This window comes from Gekko japonicus, unplaced genomic scaffold (assembly GCF_001447785.1).
Source record: "Gekko japonicus isolate JY-2015 unplaced genomic scaffold, Gekko_japonicus_V1.1 scaffold211, whole genome shotgun sequence".
NCBI lineage: Eukaryota > Metazoa > Chordata > Lepidosauria > Squamata > Gekkonidae > Gekko > Gekko japonicus.
Window position 1 is genome coordinate 985009 of NW_015164187.1, and position 18771 is coordinate 1003779.

At 40.4% G+C, this 18771-nt stretch overlaps 1 protein-coding gene across 1 annotated transcript in view; it reads right to left on the minus strand.

Annotated features, from left to right (window-relative positions):
* Positions 1-6044: 6044 nt before the first annotated feature.
* LOC107107842 (fer-1-like protein 4) overlaps positions 6045-18771 on the minus strand; it is a 90748-nt gene continuing 78021 nt past the window's right edge. Inside the window, exons 36-43 of the mRNA XM_015408191.1 lie at positions 17716-17894; positions 16216-16301; positions 14593-14691; positions 12093-12334; positions 9572-9861; positions 7744-7844; positions 6950-7107; positions 6045-6133 (exon numbers count right to left, since the gene is read on the minus strand). Coding sequence (XP_015263677.1) covers positions 6045-6133; positions 6950-7107; positions 7744-7844; positions 9572-9861; positions 12093-12334; positions 14593-14691; positions 16216-16301; positions 17716-17894 — 1244 coding nt within the window. The remainder of the gene's footprint in view (positions 6134-6949; positions 7108-7743; positions 7845-9571; positions 9862-12092; positions 12335-14592; positions 14692-16215; positions 16302-17715; positions 17895-18771) is intronic.

The window sequence follows — 18771 nt, forward strand, 5'->3', positions numbered from 1 at the left end:
AAAATAAAAATGGAAGAGATGTCAAACCAAATTGAACCATTAAAGTTAAAAATGGATGAAATGGCAAAACAAATCAGAAACAGATGAAATTAAAAAACAAATGGAGTAAAATAAACAGGAGATACTAAAGATAGCTGATAACGAGTCAACCAAAAAGAAAGTGCGAGAATTAGATTTTGAAGTCCAAGAATTAAAAAGTAAAGGAGACAAAATGGAACTTTAATTTCATTAGAAATGGATAGAACTGCCATGATACTTAGATGTCAAAATATCCCTGAGACAGTTGAAAAAGACTTAAAAGAGGAAGTGGCAGAAAACCTAGCAACACAATTAGAATTAGGAACGAAGAAGAAATGCTATCAGAAATAGAATCAATCTATCGAAGAAATTCGGCTTATGCAAAAAAAAAAAAAACACAAAATACCAAGGGAAGTTCATATTAAATTCCATAGAAAAGAAATTAAGGACAAAATATTCAAAACGGCAATTCAAAATAAGGTGGTAATACAGGAAAAAGAGGTTAAATGTTTAAAGGAGATTCCCTGGAGAGTAAGGGGGAAAAGACAGACGTACTTTGTATAGACGGATCTGCTAAGAACAAATAACATTCAGTTTAGATGGTTAATTCCTGAGGGGATCCTCTTTGAATACCGTGGCAGAAGGCAAAGAATCGACTCAATTTTCAAAGTAGAAAACTTTCTTGATAGGTTTGGAGAGGACTTAGGATGGCAGAAAGAGGAGGAGGAAGATATGGAAGAAGAGTCAGACTTAGAAGAAGAAAAATCAGAACAAGAAGCAGAAAAAAGTGAAATTACTAAAGGGAAAAGAGGTAAAAAAAAGACCAACTACTGCCTCACAAATAGTAACTAGACATAAAGCCAGAGATAAAAAAAAATAAAAATGGACTATACTAAAAAATTTCAAATTCTATCTATCAATGTAAATGGTCTGAACAGCCCTCATAAAAGAATAAATATTTTTCAGCAAATTTATAAACAACGTGTAGATCTAAACTGTCTACAAGAAACACATATAAAAAAATGAAATAAAATATCTTGAAAATAAAAGATTAGGTACAGCCTTTATTGCCTCTGACGGGAAAAAAAAAGAGGAGTAATAATATAAGCCAAGGAACAGCTACATCCAGAGCTAATTTATGCCTCAAATGATGGAAGAATTGTTGCTATAGTTATAACCAGACAAGGAACAGAATCCCTAATTATAAATATTTATGCACCAAATCAAAACCAGGATTCCTTTTTGAAAGAAATTAGGAAGGTACTATTGTTAAATGATTGTGAGAATATTTGCATTATAGGAAACTATAATGCTGTATTGGATAAAGAACTGGACAGCAAGACTAGCAAGAACACTAAAAGATCAGGAACGATTCTTACCAAAGCATTTCTTCAGATGGCAGAAGAATACAGTCTGATAGACGCATGAAGGACCAAGAATATCACCAAGAAAGACTATACTTTCTACTCCTCAAGACACAATTCCTGGTCTAGAATAGATATGGCGTGGATTACAATGACAATGGTAGTAGATTTGTTAGAGGCAGAAATTCTACCCAATACCTATGCGGATCATAATCCTATATTTCTGGCGTTTAAAGAAGTGTGAAAGAAACCCAGATGGAAATTGAATATTGAGATACTTAGGGATGAAAAGTTTATAAAAGATACTAAAATAGAAATAATAGAATTTTTAAAAAGAAATATACAGCCAGACATCCCAATCTACACAGTATGGGCTGCGTTTAAGGCCTTTATTAGGGGAAGATTTATTAATCAAGAGGCTTGGAAAAGAAAACAGAAAAGAAAAATGCATGAACAATTAAGGAATCAAATTAAAGCAGAAGAAGATAAGATGAAAAACAATACAAATATTGAAGAGTCTAAAATTAAGTTTAAACTATTACATCATAAAATGAACTTACTTTTATCTCAAGAAATAGCCAAGAATATAGAATTTACTAAATTTTACTATTTTGAAAATGCAAATAAACTATCAAGATGGCTATCTTATAGAATCAGGAAAGAAAAAGAAAAGAGGACAATTAAGGCTCTGAAAAATGATAAAGATGAAATAAAATATAAAATACAAGATACGAAAATTATTGTAGAAATTTTTTATAAAAATCTATATCAACAAAAAGAAGATAGAGAGCAAATTCAACGAAAATCAGAAACAAATCCTGAATGACCCTATTACGATGTGTGAAATTGTAGAGGCAATTCAAAGGCAAAAGAAAAAGAAAATGCCAGGTCCGGACGGTTTACCAATAGAATTCTATCAAAAATTTGAAGAACAAATAACACCTTCCCAAAAGAAAACTCTACAAAATGTTAGTAAAGTAGGCAGATTACCAGAGTCATGGAATCAGGCAATTATTACATTAATATCTAAGCCTAATTCAGAAGGGAACCAAATTCAAAATTATAGAGCTATTTCCCTTTTAAATACGGATTACAAAATATTTGTGAGTATTCTAGCAACCAGATTGAAGAAATTTTTGAGCCAAATTATCCATCCTGATCAGACTGGCTTTTTACCTAAAAGATATATGAAAGATAATATAAGAACTATTATTAATGTTCTAGAATACTACGAGACTCATCCTGAAAAACAACTACTATTAATGTTTCTAGATGCAGAAAAAGCCTTCGATAATTTATCTTGGGAATTCCTTATACAAAAACTAGAAAAATGGGATTGTGGAAAAGACTTTCAGGCAATGGTCAGAGCAATCTACAAAGAGCAATGTGCGCAAATTGCTGTAAATGGTGACATGATACATAGGATTAAAATTCAAAAAGGAACAAGACAGGGATGCCCCCTCTCACCACTATTATTTATTTTTGCATTAGAGACTTTAAATGAACAAGTGAGAGAAGATAATAAAATACAAGGCATCAAATTAAAAGGCAAAGAATATAAATTGTTAGCGTTTACAGATGATCTTGCATTTATTATGGAAAATCCTAAAGACTCCTATACACAACTAATAAGGGTAATTCAGGAATATGGATCTATAGCTGGTCTGAAAATTAACTATAAGAAAACTAAATTACTAACTAAAAATTGCTCGGCAGAAATGATAGATCAGATACAAAAAATTTCACCAATGGAAATAGTTAAAAAGGTTAGATATCTGGGAATTATGATATCTAATAGGAACAGTAATTTATTAGAAGATAAATTACTCCTGGACATTAAGACTAACTTGAATAAATGGAACAATTTACAACTGTCATTAATGGGACGCATAGCTACCGTGAAAATGAATGTGCTTCCAAGATTTTTGTTTCTTGCACAAAACATTCCAGTGGTTAAAAAAATAAATACGGAATTGGATAGAATACAAGAAAATTTATTTGGAAGGCAAAAAAACCCAAAATAAGATGGAAACTATTAGAAGACAAAAAAGAGGGGGGGGTTGGTGCCCCTAATTGGAAGTTATACTACCAAGCAGCCTCACTATGTTGGATCAAAGAATGGATAAAACTGGAAAATACTAGGACATTAAAATTAGAGAGGCATGATCTATATATGGGATGGCATGCATATATTTGGTATGGGAAAGATAAAATTCATTCTAACTTCCATAACCATATATTGAGAGGAGCACTAGTTAAAACATGGGACAATATAAAAGTGAGATATTACAGGAAAATTCCCCTCTGGGTTTCACCTTTAGAAGTCTTTACTAAACCATCATTTGCTATATCAAATAGTAGAGAGTGTTACGAATTATTATTAAAAAAGAATAATGAATTAAAAACAGAGGAAAAATTGCTAAAACAAAATACCCAATTATCATGGTGGCAACATTTATAACTAAAATCTAGATATGCTAAAGATGCTGCCTACGGTTTTGAAACTAAAAAGAATAAACTAGACATGATATGGCTCTCATCCAGTGATAAATTGATTCAAAAAGTATATAATTTATTAGAGGATTATATGTTAGACGAGACAATTAAACTGTCTATGATTTCATGGATGACAGATATAGGCCATAATTTAGACACAGATGCCTGGTCGAAAATCTGGAAAACATCTAAGCTTATGAGAGCCACAACCTATAAAGAAAAGATTCTCAAAATGTTCTGTAGATGGCACTGGACACCTGTAAAAATATCAAAATGTTATAAAAATAATGCAAATAAATGCTGGAAATGTAAAAGAATGGTTGGTTCATATTATCACATGTGGTGGAATTGTCATAAAGTTCAAAAATATTGGCGTAAGATTCAGAAGGTAATTTTTGAAATTATCAATATAAATTTAGAATTAGAGCCAGAATATTATTTGTTAAATATGTTACCTGAGAAGATTAAGTATGGTGATAAATATTTAATAATAATGATTGTAACATCTGCTAGAATTTTATGGGCAAAATATTGGAAGTCTGACCAAACTCCGAACGGAAATGAGTTAATAAATTGTTAACATTAGCAGAACTGGATAAAGTAAATGTTATAATGCAAGGCAAAGATGATGAGGTACATCAGAAAAGATGGTCAAGGGTACGTAAATGGATTAAAGAGAAGTTATAAGACAGACTCGAATTGTATGGAAATACGTGTTATGTATGATTGTCTATAAATGTTAAAACTCATAAAAACAAATTATATATAAAAAAAGAATTGGACCCCCTGGTCCAATCTTTTTGAAACTCTGGGGTGTTGAGGAGAGGCACCAGCAGCTATGCTGCAAATCTGGTGCCTCTGCCTCAAAAAACAGCCCTTCCGGAGCCCCAGATACCCCCAGATCGATTCTCCATTTAAGCCTATGGGGCCCATTGACAATAATGGTCCCCATAGGCTACAATGGGGCTGGGGGGGGGAAACTTTTTTTTGCACACGTCTTTTCAGTATGGTCTGTAAGCTGTCTTGAGTCACAGGGAAAAGTGGGATTTAAACATTTGAATAAATAAGTAGTTTGGGCAGGTAGATAACATTTAAGCAATTTCCTGTTTTTTAGGTTAGGCAGGGTTCTGACAGTGGTTGTTCCTCTTGACCTGTAATGCTGGTTGTCATATTTCACTAAAAAACCCCAAGTAGACTGCAAGAGTTTCTCCCCCACAAAGTGCTGGTATATTTTCTAAGGCTCAGCACAGGGTGATGGTCCAAGGCCAGGTCTACCAATACAGTGGACTGGGGCAGGTAGACCTGTTCTCCAGAGGCCAGATTACCACTATGGTTCTCAGGAAGACAGGTCTACCAGTATCGTGGAAAGGGGTGGATGAAATTTGACTTGATTCTGTTTTCTCTTATAATGTTTAAATTATTGTTAAAATATAGTTTAAATATAATTTAAAAGAATTTATTATGAGATTTCTACAAGGTTATGGAAGTAATCATTTAAAAACTACACTATAGTCAAATGTACACTCATCACGTCTTTAATGGTACTAGCTTTTTCACTCATGAGGTAGAATTTCTGCTCACACTGTTGAACTTAGAGGGAACATGGTAATTAGCAGAGGGGAGTTGTGCATAACCACCCAGCTCCCTGCACCACCACCACCCAACCATTTTTCAAGTGTACTTCCAGCTTCTGACCCCAGGTAGGTTGAGGAAATGATTAAAATGGCAGGGGAGAAGCATTTGCTGATTCTCCCTTACAAATTCCTCTAACCCCCTACACTCCCCACACACTTAAGGATTACAAGGGAAACCTGAGGCTGGGAAACAGATATTTCTCTCCTGTCCTTAGATGCACTTTATTGTGCTATTATCACACCAATTATTGAATTAGCCATCTCTTGTAATTAAGACCTAGAGATGTTGCTGATGAAAGTAACTTTTTTTCACTGCACAGAAACTAGTTCTGCCCCAGATCTTTATGTGGCTGGGTCTGGGAATACATTTGTAAGAAACAGGAATAGGAATGCCTGCAAAGAACTATGATTTACATGTGGCAGTGTCATTTATTTAAAAAGTGCATATGAGCCTTCATGTTCCAGGGCCGCCATCAAATATACCAAGACAGGCATCTACAGGAATAGCAAAAACCAAATCATGCCCTATCACTTATGCACAGTGTTGGTAAAGCATACAGAGTATTTTAGCTTGCACAGACAATTGTTTTGGGAAACAAAATGGTTTGAAAATTATTTCTGCTTATTTTAAAAAAAATTATCTTGCTGTCTTATCACTGTCTTCCTGCATATGTTGGTCTTTGGCCATGTGGAGTTCAATTTTATAAACATTTTTTTAATACCAGACATGATTTTGCGGATGTGATGCATTCTTTAAATACAGACAGTGGGTTGGAGCCAGGCTAAATTGATAATTTCCACATATTCTCTTTTCCTGCTTGAGACTCCCCACACACACCCCTTGACGTTTCTCAAGATCCCCTGTCCCCCAGAAGCTTCATTTCGTCAAGTTCAGTGGGCAGCAGTGGGATGGGGGCAGGAAAGTTCTCTTCTTCTGTCCCCCAGAAGCTGCATTTCATCAAGTTCAGTGGGCCGCAGTGGGATGGGGGCAGGAAAGTTCTGTTCTGGAAAATTTGGTTAGGATCCAATCAGCAGTCAAGTCAAGCAGAAGAGTCAATCCTTTTCCATATGGCAGTGTTTCTATTTCCAAGTGACAGGCGGTTATTTTAACAGCAAGAACCTACACAGCCAGTTCCATTCAAGTGGAATATGATCTTCAGGACTAATGGCAGGCAAGTCTTTGACCTAATAATGCTAAAGGACCTTGCAAGACTATAGTAATCACATCACAGATGTGAATGGGCAGTTTGATTGTTCAGATTTGTATAGTTTCTTCTTTCCTTGATTAGTTACTTTTTTTCAAAGTGCTCCAGGCACCATCAGCTAGTTACAAAATGTTTCTCAGTTTCTTTGATATATGCATCATTCTTATCTTCCACTGTCAAGTCCCAGCTTGGAAACAGAAAGAATTCACTTAGCCATTTATGATCTTCTCACTGATGTATCCAGGCATTGTGTAGAGAATTAGAACCAAGAATATGGTCAAAATAGCAATAATTAGCAATGCGATTATGTACTTTTTGTACCTCTTCCAAATGAAGAAGATGAATGTTTTCAAGGGGTTCACAAACCAGTTGAAGGATGTTTTTGGACGGCTGCAGAGGAAGGAAGGGGGAAACAACCTCAGGGTGGGTTCAGACTGAAGTATAACAGCAAAGTTGCATTGCAATCAAAAGTGCATTGATGGCCACCCACCAGCAGAAAACAACTAAATGCCAAACCTCATGATTAATACAAGACAACCCAAGTAGAGAACAGCATATAGCAAAGCCTCAAAGCATCTGTCTGTCTCTAGTCTGCTCCCATAAGACTATCCCTGTCAGTTTGGAGTAGTGGTTAAGTGTGTGGACTCTAATCTGGGAGAACCGGGTTTGATTCCCCACTCCTTCACTTGCACCTGGCTGGATGACCTTGGGCAAGCCGTAGTTCTGATAATGAGCTGTTCTTGAAAAAGAGCAGTTTCTGTCAAGAGCTCTCTCAGCCCCACCTACCTCACAGGGTGTCTGTTGTGGGGAGGGGAAAGGAAAGGAGTTTGTAAGCTGCTTTGAGACACTTTTGGGTAGTGAAGGGCGGGGTATAAATCCAATCTCTTCTTCTTTTTCTTCTCTGGATCAACCTTCATGCATCCAAGCTTGAGGGAGCCTGAATCCGCTAGTCTTCAGGAAAACAAGAACTTGGAACCGCAGCCTGGCCAGTTCCAAAACTATTTACATAAATCTACAGATACTTACTTGGGTTTATCCAGGGGTTCGGGCTCTTTGCGACCGAGACCAACTGGGCTCTTCTCAGCCTCCTCTACAGTCAATAGCTGGAATTCAGCTTCCACTTTTCCCTGGAGAGAAACATTATAATCTGATACAGTGCAAAAATGTCCTTTCTAAAGAAAGCGCTGATTTGACTTGTGCAAATGAATGGAGGATAGATTAATCTTCCCTAAACCCTACTTTAGAGACTTTCACTCACTGCATTGCAATGTTAAAGTAAACTAGATAGATCCATATAAAAGAGTTAAATTCCCTTACCAAGAAAAAGGAAATTTTCTGCTCTTTCTTTTGGCTGAACAACACACTGACATGTGGAATCTACCTTCAGAAGAGTTACAGGATTCACCTTTCTTCTCAGACCGATGGTCTCATAGCAGGTCAATAGCATGGTCTCCTGAAAGGCTGGCCTGTGACTTCCTAACTATTCACTGTTCCTCCTGTATTTTATGTCAGGGCAAGATTACATTTTCCCTCTTCTCTTATTTTCTCACACATGTCTTCTGCTTGGGCAAAACACATTTTAGCAAAGCCCAGTAGGAAATAGCCATTTCAGGTCAACTTTTATCTGGACATCTTAGACTACTCAAAAGAAGCAACATTCTCCAGGAAACTAGAAGCTGCTATGCAACTGCTTATATTATAAGGCCATAGTGATATGTTCCTATTTAATAATATGGTGCATCAAAATAAAGATGCTTCCATTACACTGACATTGTCTAAGGCCCTCAGAGTAGTATAGATCCCACAGGTCAGATGCACATCTAATGCTCACCCAACCTATATGAGACTACCAGCACGTCTCTACACCACACTATGGTTCTTCTTCCAAGAAACTTCTTTTGTATTTATATTGTGCCGCATGGCTAAATGAGCTCCTAATGGCAGTTTACCAGATCTAATAATAAAACCACTAAAAACAGTCACATGATTACTTTAAAGCAACTTCAGAGTCAAATCAATTTTTGCAACATGTTCAAGATTTTTTAAAAGGACACAGCAGACTTTATAAAAAAAAAATAACAGCCTGCCCCATCCTACATGTGTTGGCTGGAACTTGGAATAAAAATATGTTGACTAGTGAGAAAAGTGAGAACAGTGAACTTTGTCCTGGGTGGGAAGCAATGTTCCCTCTAAGCTGTGGAGTCTTGTGAGCAAAAATTCTACTTTGTGAGCTACTGGCATTAAAGTTGTGAGCAAGCGATTTGGCTGCTGCATAAATTAGCTTGCTCTGGAGCCATCCTCCCCAAGTTGAGACAAAAATGTGTGAGCCAGAGGCTAAAAAACTGTGAGCTAGCTCACACGAACTCAGCTTAGAGGGAACTCTGGTGGGAAGTCCAAAAGAGGGTCCCCTGCTCCTTACCGTTTGTGGTCAGGCTGATGGCAAAGAGGGGTTCAGAGCATGCGGAGTTAGTAAGAGAGAAGGTATTCTTTTAGGTAACCCGAAGGGCCAGACTCCATGCTCTGAGAATTCCATGGTTAGAATCTTTGCTTTCTCTTGAAAAAGCTGATTAGTACCTGAGATGAGTACTTGTCTCTTTCTTCTCATGGAACTAATTGCAGCTTCAAATGAGCTATTTAAATCATGGGAGAAGCATGGTAAGGAAAGAAACATGCACTCTTAAAAAAAATCTGCTGAGAGATTCTAATCACAGAACTCTGCCGTCACTTGTTGTTTGTCCTGAGAGAATAGGAAGCCACAGAATAAGACCCCTTTGTGGGAGCATGCACATGCATATCTATGCATATACCCTCAAGACTTTACATATCTATTTCCTGTAGCTCCCTTTCTTCTTACTGTTAGGATAAAGATGTTTCCACTGGGGTCTGAAAACTCAACATCTTCTGGATTTACTGATCTCCTCCACTTGTTCTTCTTCTTTTTCTTCTTCTTCTGTTTAGCTTCTCTCTCTTCCCTCTCAATATCTTCCTGACCTTTCAGTTTGATGAAGGGCCACCAGCCTCTCATCCGCTTGTTTCGAAAGATGGAGAATCGGGGCATGGCCTTCTCCTTGGCCATCTTGATGGTGCACTGCTCTGAACTCTTGGCAGCTCTTACCATATCGTTCAGTTTTAATTCGATGGCCCCTTGAAACACAACAAAACAAGGAAGAGCCTCAGATCATTTGCACAGGACTATTCCCAAAGGGATGGAACTGGCTTTTTCATCCATGTAATTTTGTCCACGTTATATGAGACAGTTTACAGAAACCAGACAGAAGCATAACTGTAGAAATCACTAAATTAACATGGACTATAATGTCACCTAACTGAAATCCCGGACCCTGCAAGACAGAACCCATCTCCACAAAAACACACCAAGGCCACCAAAACCTACCACGGGCCTTCAGACAATTATCCCTCTGCTTCTCCACACCACCTATATCTACTCCAATTATTATACAAAAACAAAATGCACAATGACTCCCAAAGTGGTCAGGGTCCCCCAGAATTATTGTTCCTGTGGTCGGCCACCTTTTGGCAGTCCTACCAACCACCCCTACCCCCCCCACCCCAAATCAGTACTTAATCAGAGATCAGATGCATGCAGAAGAGAGCTTACAGGGCTAAATGAGATAATCAGTGGCTTCTAGCCATCAGTGGCCACTAGCCATGGTGACTGAAGGGAACCTCCATGTTCGGAGGCACTATTCCTCTGAATTTCAGAGCCAGGAGGCAGCATCCAGTGAAAGCCTTGGCCTCTATTCCCTGTTGTTGGCTCTCCAGAAGAACTGATTGGCCATTGTGTGAGACAGGATGCTGGACTAGATGGACCACTGGTCTGATCTAACAGGGCTCTTATGTTCTTAATTTATTAAATTAGCCAAGCTACACACTGAAGGTAAGAAAGCTATTACAGCTATTGCCAATCTGACCAGATGGAAATGTTTTGTATACACCAAAGCACAGCAATTAATTAATATGGCAAGAAGTTAATTCATGGCACAGCTAGACCAGGCAAAGAGGCAGGGGGGAAACAGACTGGGTAGGAGTCGGGGCAGAACAGAGCAGGAGTCAAATAGCAGGTTCAAGGCATCATCCAGGAACTGTGGGTGATTCTAATAGCAACATCCTACTTCCTTTCATTGCTGCTCAAAGCAAATAAGAAAAACTAGCAGCTGCACCCAAGCCAGAGGCAACCCAAGCTTTAATGTGTTAACTAAGGGTAATTTCCCACAAGCGCTGCTCCGCGCTCACTCCTCCCTTTTGCCCTGATGGTACGTGTCAATTTCACACAAGCTGCTGTGCGCCGCATTTTGCCCCGCAGCTTCACGCGATTTTCCCCACGTCTACTCAATCCTCAAAAAAACAGGATTGGCTGATTTCCCACAAGCTGCTGCTCCATGCTCGTTCCTCCCTTTGCCCCGATCGTACGTGTCAATTTCACACCATGTGCTGCGGGCCGCATTTTGCACCGCAGCTTTGCCCAATTTTCCCCGTGTCTATTCAATCCTCAAAAAACAGGCTGATTTTGCACTAGAGCTGCCTCGAATGTTGCGCCACCATTTGCCCCGATACTATTGGTCAATTTCACACCCGAAGCCGCGGGGCTGCATTTGACCCGTGGCTTCGCCCGATTTCCTCCGCAGTTTTGTGACCCTCAAAAAACAGGATCACAAAATGCGGGGGAAATTGGGTGAAGCCGCGAGTCAAAAGGCAGCCCCGCATCTTCGGGTGTGAAATTGACCAATAGTATCGGGGCAAATAGCAGCGCAACATCGAGGCAGCTCTAGTGCGAAATCAGCCACAGGCTTGAGTAGACGCGGGGGAAATCGGAAAAAGCTGCGGAGCAAAATGCGGCTGCGCAGCACATGGTGTGAAATTGACACGTACGATGGGGCAAAGGGAGGAACGAGCACGGAGCAACGCTTGTGGGAAATCATTGAGTAGACATGGGGGGAATTGCGCGAAGCTGCGGGGCAAAATGTGGCCGCACAGCAGCTTGTGTGAAATTGACATGTACCATCGGGCCAAAGAGAAGAGTGAGTGCAGAGCAGCGCTTGTGGGAAATCACCCTATGTTATGCAGATCAGCTTACGAAGTCCCAGCTTAATCCACAACCTGTGGCATTTCATTCAGGGAGTGGGCAGGCAACTAGCAGCTGCACCATCTAGTGGTTGCAAAGTCCAGATTTCAGCTCAGTTTCTTCCTTCATCTTTTTATTGCTACATCAGCTACTGGAAGAAGGGAACCCAAGTCTTTCCAAACCCACAGCTGGCAACCCTACATGGTTCACAAGGTAGCAAACCATAAACATATACCATAAGTGATGTAGACTATAAAACACAATGAAAGAAACACAGTAAGCATTAAAGTACCTAAAAAGTCATTTGCTGAAATCCTGTCATAGTCCCAGACCTGCAGGACCAGGACTGCTGGCTCCCGGAATTCGGATTCCTCCAGGGAGAAGATGGAGTCCTTTTTCTTATAAGTTATCTCTTTCTCTGTCGGCAGGTAATCAAAGCGAAACACGAATCTCCAGTTGAAGTTGCCTTCCCCAGTCAGAGAGTTAAAGTGAACATCTGTTTCTTGCTTGTCTTTCTCCAGCCCTTTGATCCAACTGTACAAGAATCATTTATCAATGCCTTGAACATATGGCTAAAGATAATGAGGGCTGAGTGTCAAACTATATGTGACATCGGAGTTCTGTAACCGGAATTCCAGAGATGTAATTTGGCTCTAAAAAACAGCTAAGGGGTGTGTGTAATCTGAATTAAGGCTGGCGAAAAGGTCTAACTCTGTGCCACCTGCTGTTTCCTCAGTGAAAATGGAACCCACTCAATGAAGCCCCTGGGTTGAGTTAGCCCTATGGAAAAGGAGATGGGGACAATAGGGATACTTTTCATTTCCTTTATGGTGGCTACAACCAGCCCTCAGGGCCCATTTAGTAAAGGTAAAGGTTCCCTTGCTGGAAAGCCAGCCCATTTACAGTTAGGGAAACAAGACAAGGGGGAGGAAGACTTAACCCTCTTCCTTCACCAGCACCATTACTCCAATCTATATAATCACCCCAGCCCCCTATGGCTGCTTTTTAGGGTCAAATCACACATCTTAAATAAAGGCCATCAGTGTTCCCTCTAAGCTGAGTTAGTGTGAGCTAGCTCACAGTTTTTTAGCCTCCAGTTCACAGACTTTTGTCTTAGCTCAGGAAGGATGGCTCCAGAGCAAACTAATTTATGCAGCAGCCAAATCACTTGCTCACAACTTTAATGTCAGTAGCTTACAAAGTAGAATTTTTGCTCACAAGAGTCCACAGCTTAAAGGGAGCATTGGAGGCCATGGAACTCCAGTATTTGATCTTCAGAATGGCTATGAAAGTCTATTTTTCTTTCCCCAAAACATATTGCCAGAAGTAGAATTTAAGATCAGTTTCCACGTATCCTACAAAAGGCACTTATGCTGCCATTTTTATATTACAAAATGTATGGATGTGCAAATGTGTAATGAGGAAGAGGTCCTCATAATTACGGATGTCCTGAATTTCACATCAAAACACACGGGAAGTCAAACTTACCATGTTTGACTGTGACAATCAGATGTTGGCAAGTTACCAGTCTGTTCAGTTTGGCACTGAATTATTTGAATGCCTGCCAAGCTGCACATACCTCAAAAAACTACCAGTTCAGACTGGCATCCGTAAACATTGCTAACAGGCAACAATGAATAATAAGCTACACAGTACTTAGTTATGACTGATTTATATGATTTGTGACCAATTTAACTCTCAATTTAAACAACCACCTGCTGAGCAGAGCAGCAGCACAGTGAGGACAGAGAATAAAACTCACTTGGGTTGTGTGAGAACATGCATGCACAAAAAGCCAGTTGTGCTGAACTGCACAGTTAAGAGAGAACAGGGTGAAGCAACCTGCCAAACAGCCACAAATGGGTAAAAAACCTGGCTCCCTGTTCAGAACTGGTGAACAGAATGTGAGCAAAACCAGTGAGTGTTTGAGCATCACTACTTTTAAAGGGGCCTCAGACTTACTTACAAGACATTTTGATATAAACACTGCATCTTTAGTCAACAGCATGTTTATGGGTTCTTTTTTTTTTAATGTTCGACTTCTCCTCAGTCAATCATTGCCCAAGCAGCAGGACAATCACTAAAGTAACTCAGCTGTTCTTATGACTCAGACAGGTTTCTTTGTGTCTTCAGTTCAGGCTTTCATCTCTATTTTGTTGGTAAGCAGGCCCACACTACATCTGATGTTGTGAGTGTGGCAAATGACCCCCCCAAGCAGCTTCTTCATTTAAAACGTAGGCACACAGGGTCCCAATTCAGACTGGGATCATAGTATAAGAGAAGGGAGATGGGCTTAAGCCTTCCCCTCTCTTGTATCACCTCTCCAACCTGACACAGCCCTACAGGACTGCTATTTACATCTCTTTGGGGCAACCATGAAGGACCAATAAAAGGTTCTGCATATTTACCCCAACAAGGTAAGCAGTGGTTCCACAGAACTGTTTTGAGTCAGCCCGCCTCCCTCATGCTGTGGTCCTGATCCAAATCAGGGCTCGAAGGACCCGCATTTCAAAGGGGGAAAACCAGCTGGGAGCACATTCCCAGAACGACCAGCATCATGGAGGGAGCTTATCAGGGATGTAATTCTGTGAAGTCCACCCTCTGAAGCTCCCACTCCCTCCAGGGGATCTGGTCTCTGTAGTCTGGAGGTCAGCTGTAATTCCAAGAGACCCCCAGGCTCCTCCTGGGAGCTGACAACCCTGAGTCTAACCCAGCAGGGCAATCCTTATATTGTAAGCACAACCTGTCCTCCTTTGGAAGTGTTTCCATTCCTGCCTATCTACTGATGGCACCTTTTCACGTAAATGTCACTGGATGTTTCTCCTGTTATTGGGTTGACATCATCAAGGACCACATCGTCCGTATTCCAGATAATGACTCGTAGCTCATAACTAGAAATAAAATGGAAAAGGACAAGAGCTAGATTAAAACACAGTATCTTTTTTGTAATCCTTGTACAAAAATTTTAACAAGCAAACAAGGGGCACCCTCAAGCGACTGAGAGGCCATGGGCCACAGGATCCACCTGCCATGTCAATCAACATACACAAACAGTGACTGTAGGAAAGAACAAAGGAACATACTATAATTAAACATTATAGTATTTCCCTTAATTTTCCCTTAATTTTTCAACATCGTTCTGTTGGGGATGAGTTTGCAAATCTGCCCAAAATAAGATCAAAACAAAGAAAGAACAACCACAATAGCAAATACCGATCAGACTGACTAAAGGAAGATGCTTCCAGCGCGGCGGAAAGAAAGGAACTGGCAGGATGTCCGCGCCCACCCCTCTGGGCATGCGTGGTGGGGTTCCTGGGCATGCCTGAGGTCTGGGCGCAAAAATCCGTTAAGAGCCTGCTACAATGCCCATCGATCCAGCGCATGCGCACTGTAACCCATGGGTGTGAAGCACAGAGACCACGTCGAAGATTCAACATACACAAACAGTGACTGTAGGAAAGAACAAAGGAACATACTATAATTAAACATTATAGTATTTCCCTTAATTTTCCCTTAATTTTTCAACATCGTTCTGTTGGGGATGAGTTTGCAAATCTGCCCCAAATAAGAGCAAAACAAAGAAAGAACAACCACAATAGCAAATACCTCATTTTGAGCAACACTTTCCACACTAGACCTTAAATCCTGGTTCAACTTACATTCTACACTACACACGAGTTCACCCCTGTAATTATCTCGGGGTGTTTTTACATTCTACACTACACTCGGGTTCACCCCTGTAATTATCTCGGGGTATTTTTTGTTTTCACATTCATTGAGGTTACCCCGGTTTCGCCCCACACTTGTCCTGGGATAAATGGATGCTGTTATAACCAGGGATAAATGCAAGGTATTGTGTCACGAGTTGAACTCTGATAAAACCAGGGATGAGATCCAAGTGTGGAAAGGACCAATGTCAATGGGATTGCCATCCAAATACTTTTTTAGCACATCAAGAAGAATAGAGAAAAACTGCTGTTCTTTGAGGTGATATAATTTGCACTGTAATGTTACTCTACCACATATATAGCAATTCCCGCATGATATAGGAGGTAAGTAAAGCAGATACAAAGAGTCAATGTGGTGCAGTGTTTAAGAGCGGCGGACTAGTATCTAGGAGACCTGGGTTCAAATTCCCACTCAGGCCATGGAAGCTCATTGGTGACCTGGGGCCTGTCACATGTTCTCAGCCCAACCTACCTCACAGGGCTGTTGTGAGGATAAAATGGAAGAGAGGCGAATGATGTGAGCTGCCCTGGGTCCCCATTGGGGAGAAAGGCAGGGTAGAAATGAATTAATTAACTAATTACATAAATAAAATAAAATGAATAAAAGCCCTGAACAATGCATAGTATATAAATGAAATGTTCTATAAGTAGAAATGATCCCCCATTCCTGTTCACAGAAGCTCTTACCTGACTGGCAATCGTGGTTTGATGTTGACAGGGGGTGGGGCAGGGACATCATTTGGAAACATGTCAATCCACATGTGGAGAGAGCCCTGGAAGTATGATGACACAACAAAAGGGAAGGGGAGGAACGAAAAATGGTGGAAACAATTTTTAATGAAACAATCTACATTTGATTCAAGCCTCAGAAGAGGAACACACTCTAAAGATGTAAACTCTTTGTTATGTTGGATCAGGGTCTGCCTTTGTATACAATTCAAAAAGCACCAGGGCCTTTTCATAAATATTTGTTTGCACTATTTCCCCCCCATTTTGACATTCAAATTCATGTAGCACATTTATTTTACCTTTGCTACATAGAGCAGGAAATAAGAAGGCATTTCTGGCTGTGCATCACTAAGTCCTTAAGGTAATGAAATTCAATCCTCCCTCTGGAAAGAAGTGATATCACTCAAGGCACTGCTTGATGAGCACAGGCCCCAGACAATTAGGCCTGTGGAGCCAGCACCTTGCTTTCGACCCAGGAAGATGAAGTGCAGGTGTTTCAGTACTCATGTGGTGGGACTTTACCAGTTCATATCTGCCCAGCTGCTACTTCTAAACTATCTTCATGGACAGTGCAACAGAATTCTAATCTAGAGGTCACTAAGGCATGAATGATGATGGCTAAATCATTTTTAAACCTTATAATGTGGAGCTTGAAACATCAATGCAGGAGACCCAGAGCAATGAAAAGGATTAGCAGCTTCAAGGCACCACTTGGCAGAACATGGTGTGCCACAGTTGTGAAACTATGAAACTGTATTTAAGAGACCTATAGATACGTCTAGCTGTGGTGAAAAATACAGCAGCTTATAATAATATGCAAAAGGGACACTTTGAAACACTACGCTGCCTCTCAAATGCAATCCCTAAAGTAAATATTTTATACCAGACACGGAGGAAGTTGACTCATGAGGGCAAAATCTGACATTGCAACCATACTGAAGCCACTTGAAATATTTTGTAGTGTCACCAGCTCCACACAGTGGCCATGATTTGTAGGGTTCACCCCAAATAAATAACAATTTTCAGTATCAATGCCACATATTCACATGCCATATGAAGACTTGCCACACAATTTTATATGTTAACATACAGATTCATCGTCGTGTGGAAATGCATGGTGACCATATCCAAAAAGCTGTAGATTAACCTAAAAGCCTTTAGACTAGTATGAGGGCCTAGTCCGGTTCCCAAATCCTACCTCTAATAACACTTCCCTTTCTAATTCTGCACTGTGTAATGAACAGGATCCTCTACTGCCCTGGATCTGGTGAGGGAAAGGGCTATGATCGGCATCAACTCATACTAAGATGGTTGTACTAAAGCAACTGTCATTTCATTTTACCCTAAACAAATTTAGCAGTACAGCAGTTCATACGATTAAGAAAAAACAAATTCTTGTGTAACAGATAGCTTTCGAAATACAGTTGGAGAATAAGCAAACCAATGTTCTGATGTTACCTGCAGGAGACCAGGGCTCTCTGGACTGTAAAGAGATCGAACTTCCACATGTTCTGGTACTAATTTGTACCCATATTCTGGCATTTCATCCCAGTGTTGAAGAACATACAAAGCTTTGTGCTCATCATAAGCAGACCATGTCTCATCTTCATTTTCTTTCTTGTCTTTCACAAAAACTTCTAAAATGCAAGACAAACAGTCAGCAGGCTATGAGAAATCGGAAAGCTCAGAATAAGCTTATTATTAACCAATGAACAGCATTACATTAGTGTCTATAAATCACGAAAGATTAAAGTGGTGACCATTGACACACAGTCAGCACCTTTGAATTCATTAGTTCAGTTGACTGGGTTCTCCATTGAAACTATGTAACTACGCCAGCTAGAGATGGCTAGAGATGGACTCTGAAGACTGTGGTACCCAGGAAGACTTGGGAATTAGGAAGAACCATGCAGTGAGTAATATGCTTTTGGTTTATGTTTCTTGAAGAGCCACCTCCCATGCTATATGGCCTGATCCAACATTGGCTTCTCTTATGTTCTTATGTCTGAGGCAGTGATGCTCTGTATCCTTGGTGCTTGGGGGGGGGGCAACAGTGGGAGGGCTTCTAGTGTCCTCCTGGCCCCACTGCTGGACCTCCTGGTGGCACCTGGTATTTCTGGCCACTGTGTGACACAGAGTGTTGGACTGGATGGGCCATTGGCCTGATCCAACACTGGCTTCTCTTATGTTCTTATAAGAGGGAACTGTATAAACATCTGGAGCAGAGGTCCATCAGTGGCTCTTAGCCACAAGGTACAGACAGGAACTCTTGGTCTGGGGCAAAGGATGCTCTGTATCCTTGGTGCTTGGGGGGGGGGGAGCAACAGTGGGAGGGCTTCTAGTGTCCTCCTGGCCCCACTGCTGGACCTCCTGGTGGCAACTGGTATTTCTGGCCACTGTGTGACACAGAGTGTTGGACTGGATGGGCCACTGGCCTGATATAACACTGGCTTCTCTTATCTATATACTAATAGCCAAGTTGCCCCCGTGAGTGCGGATCGCTAAATCCGCACT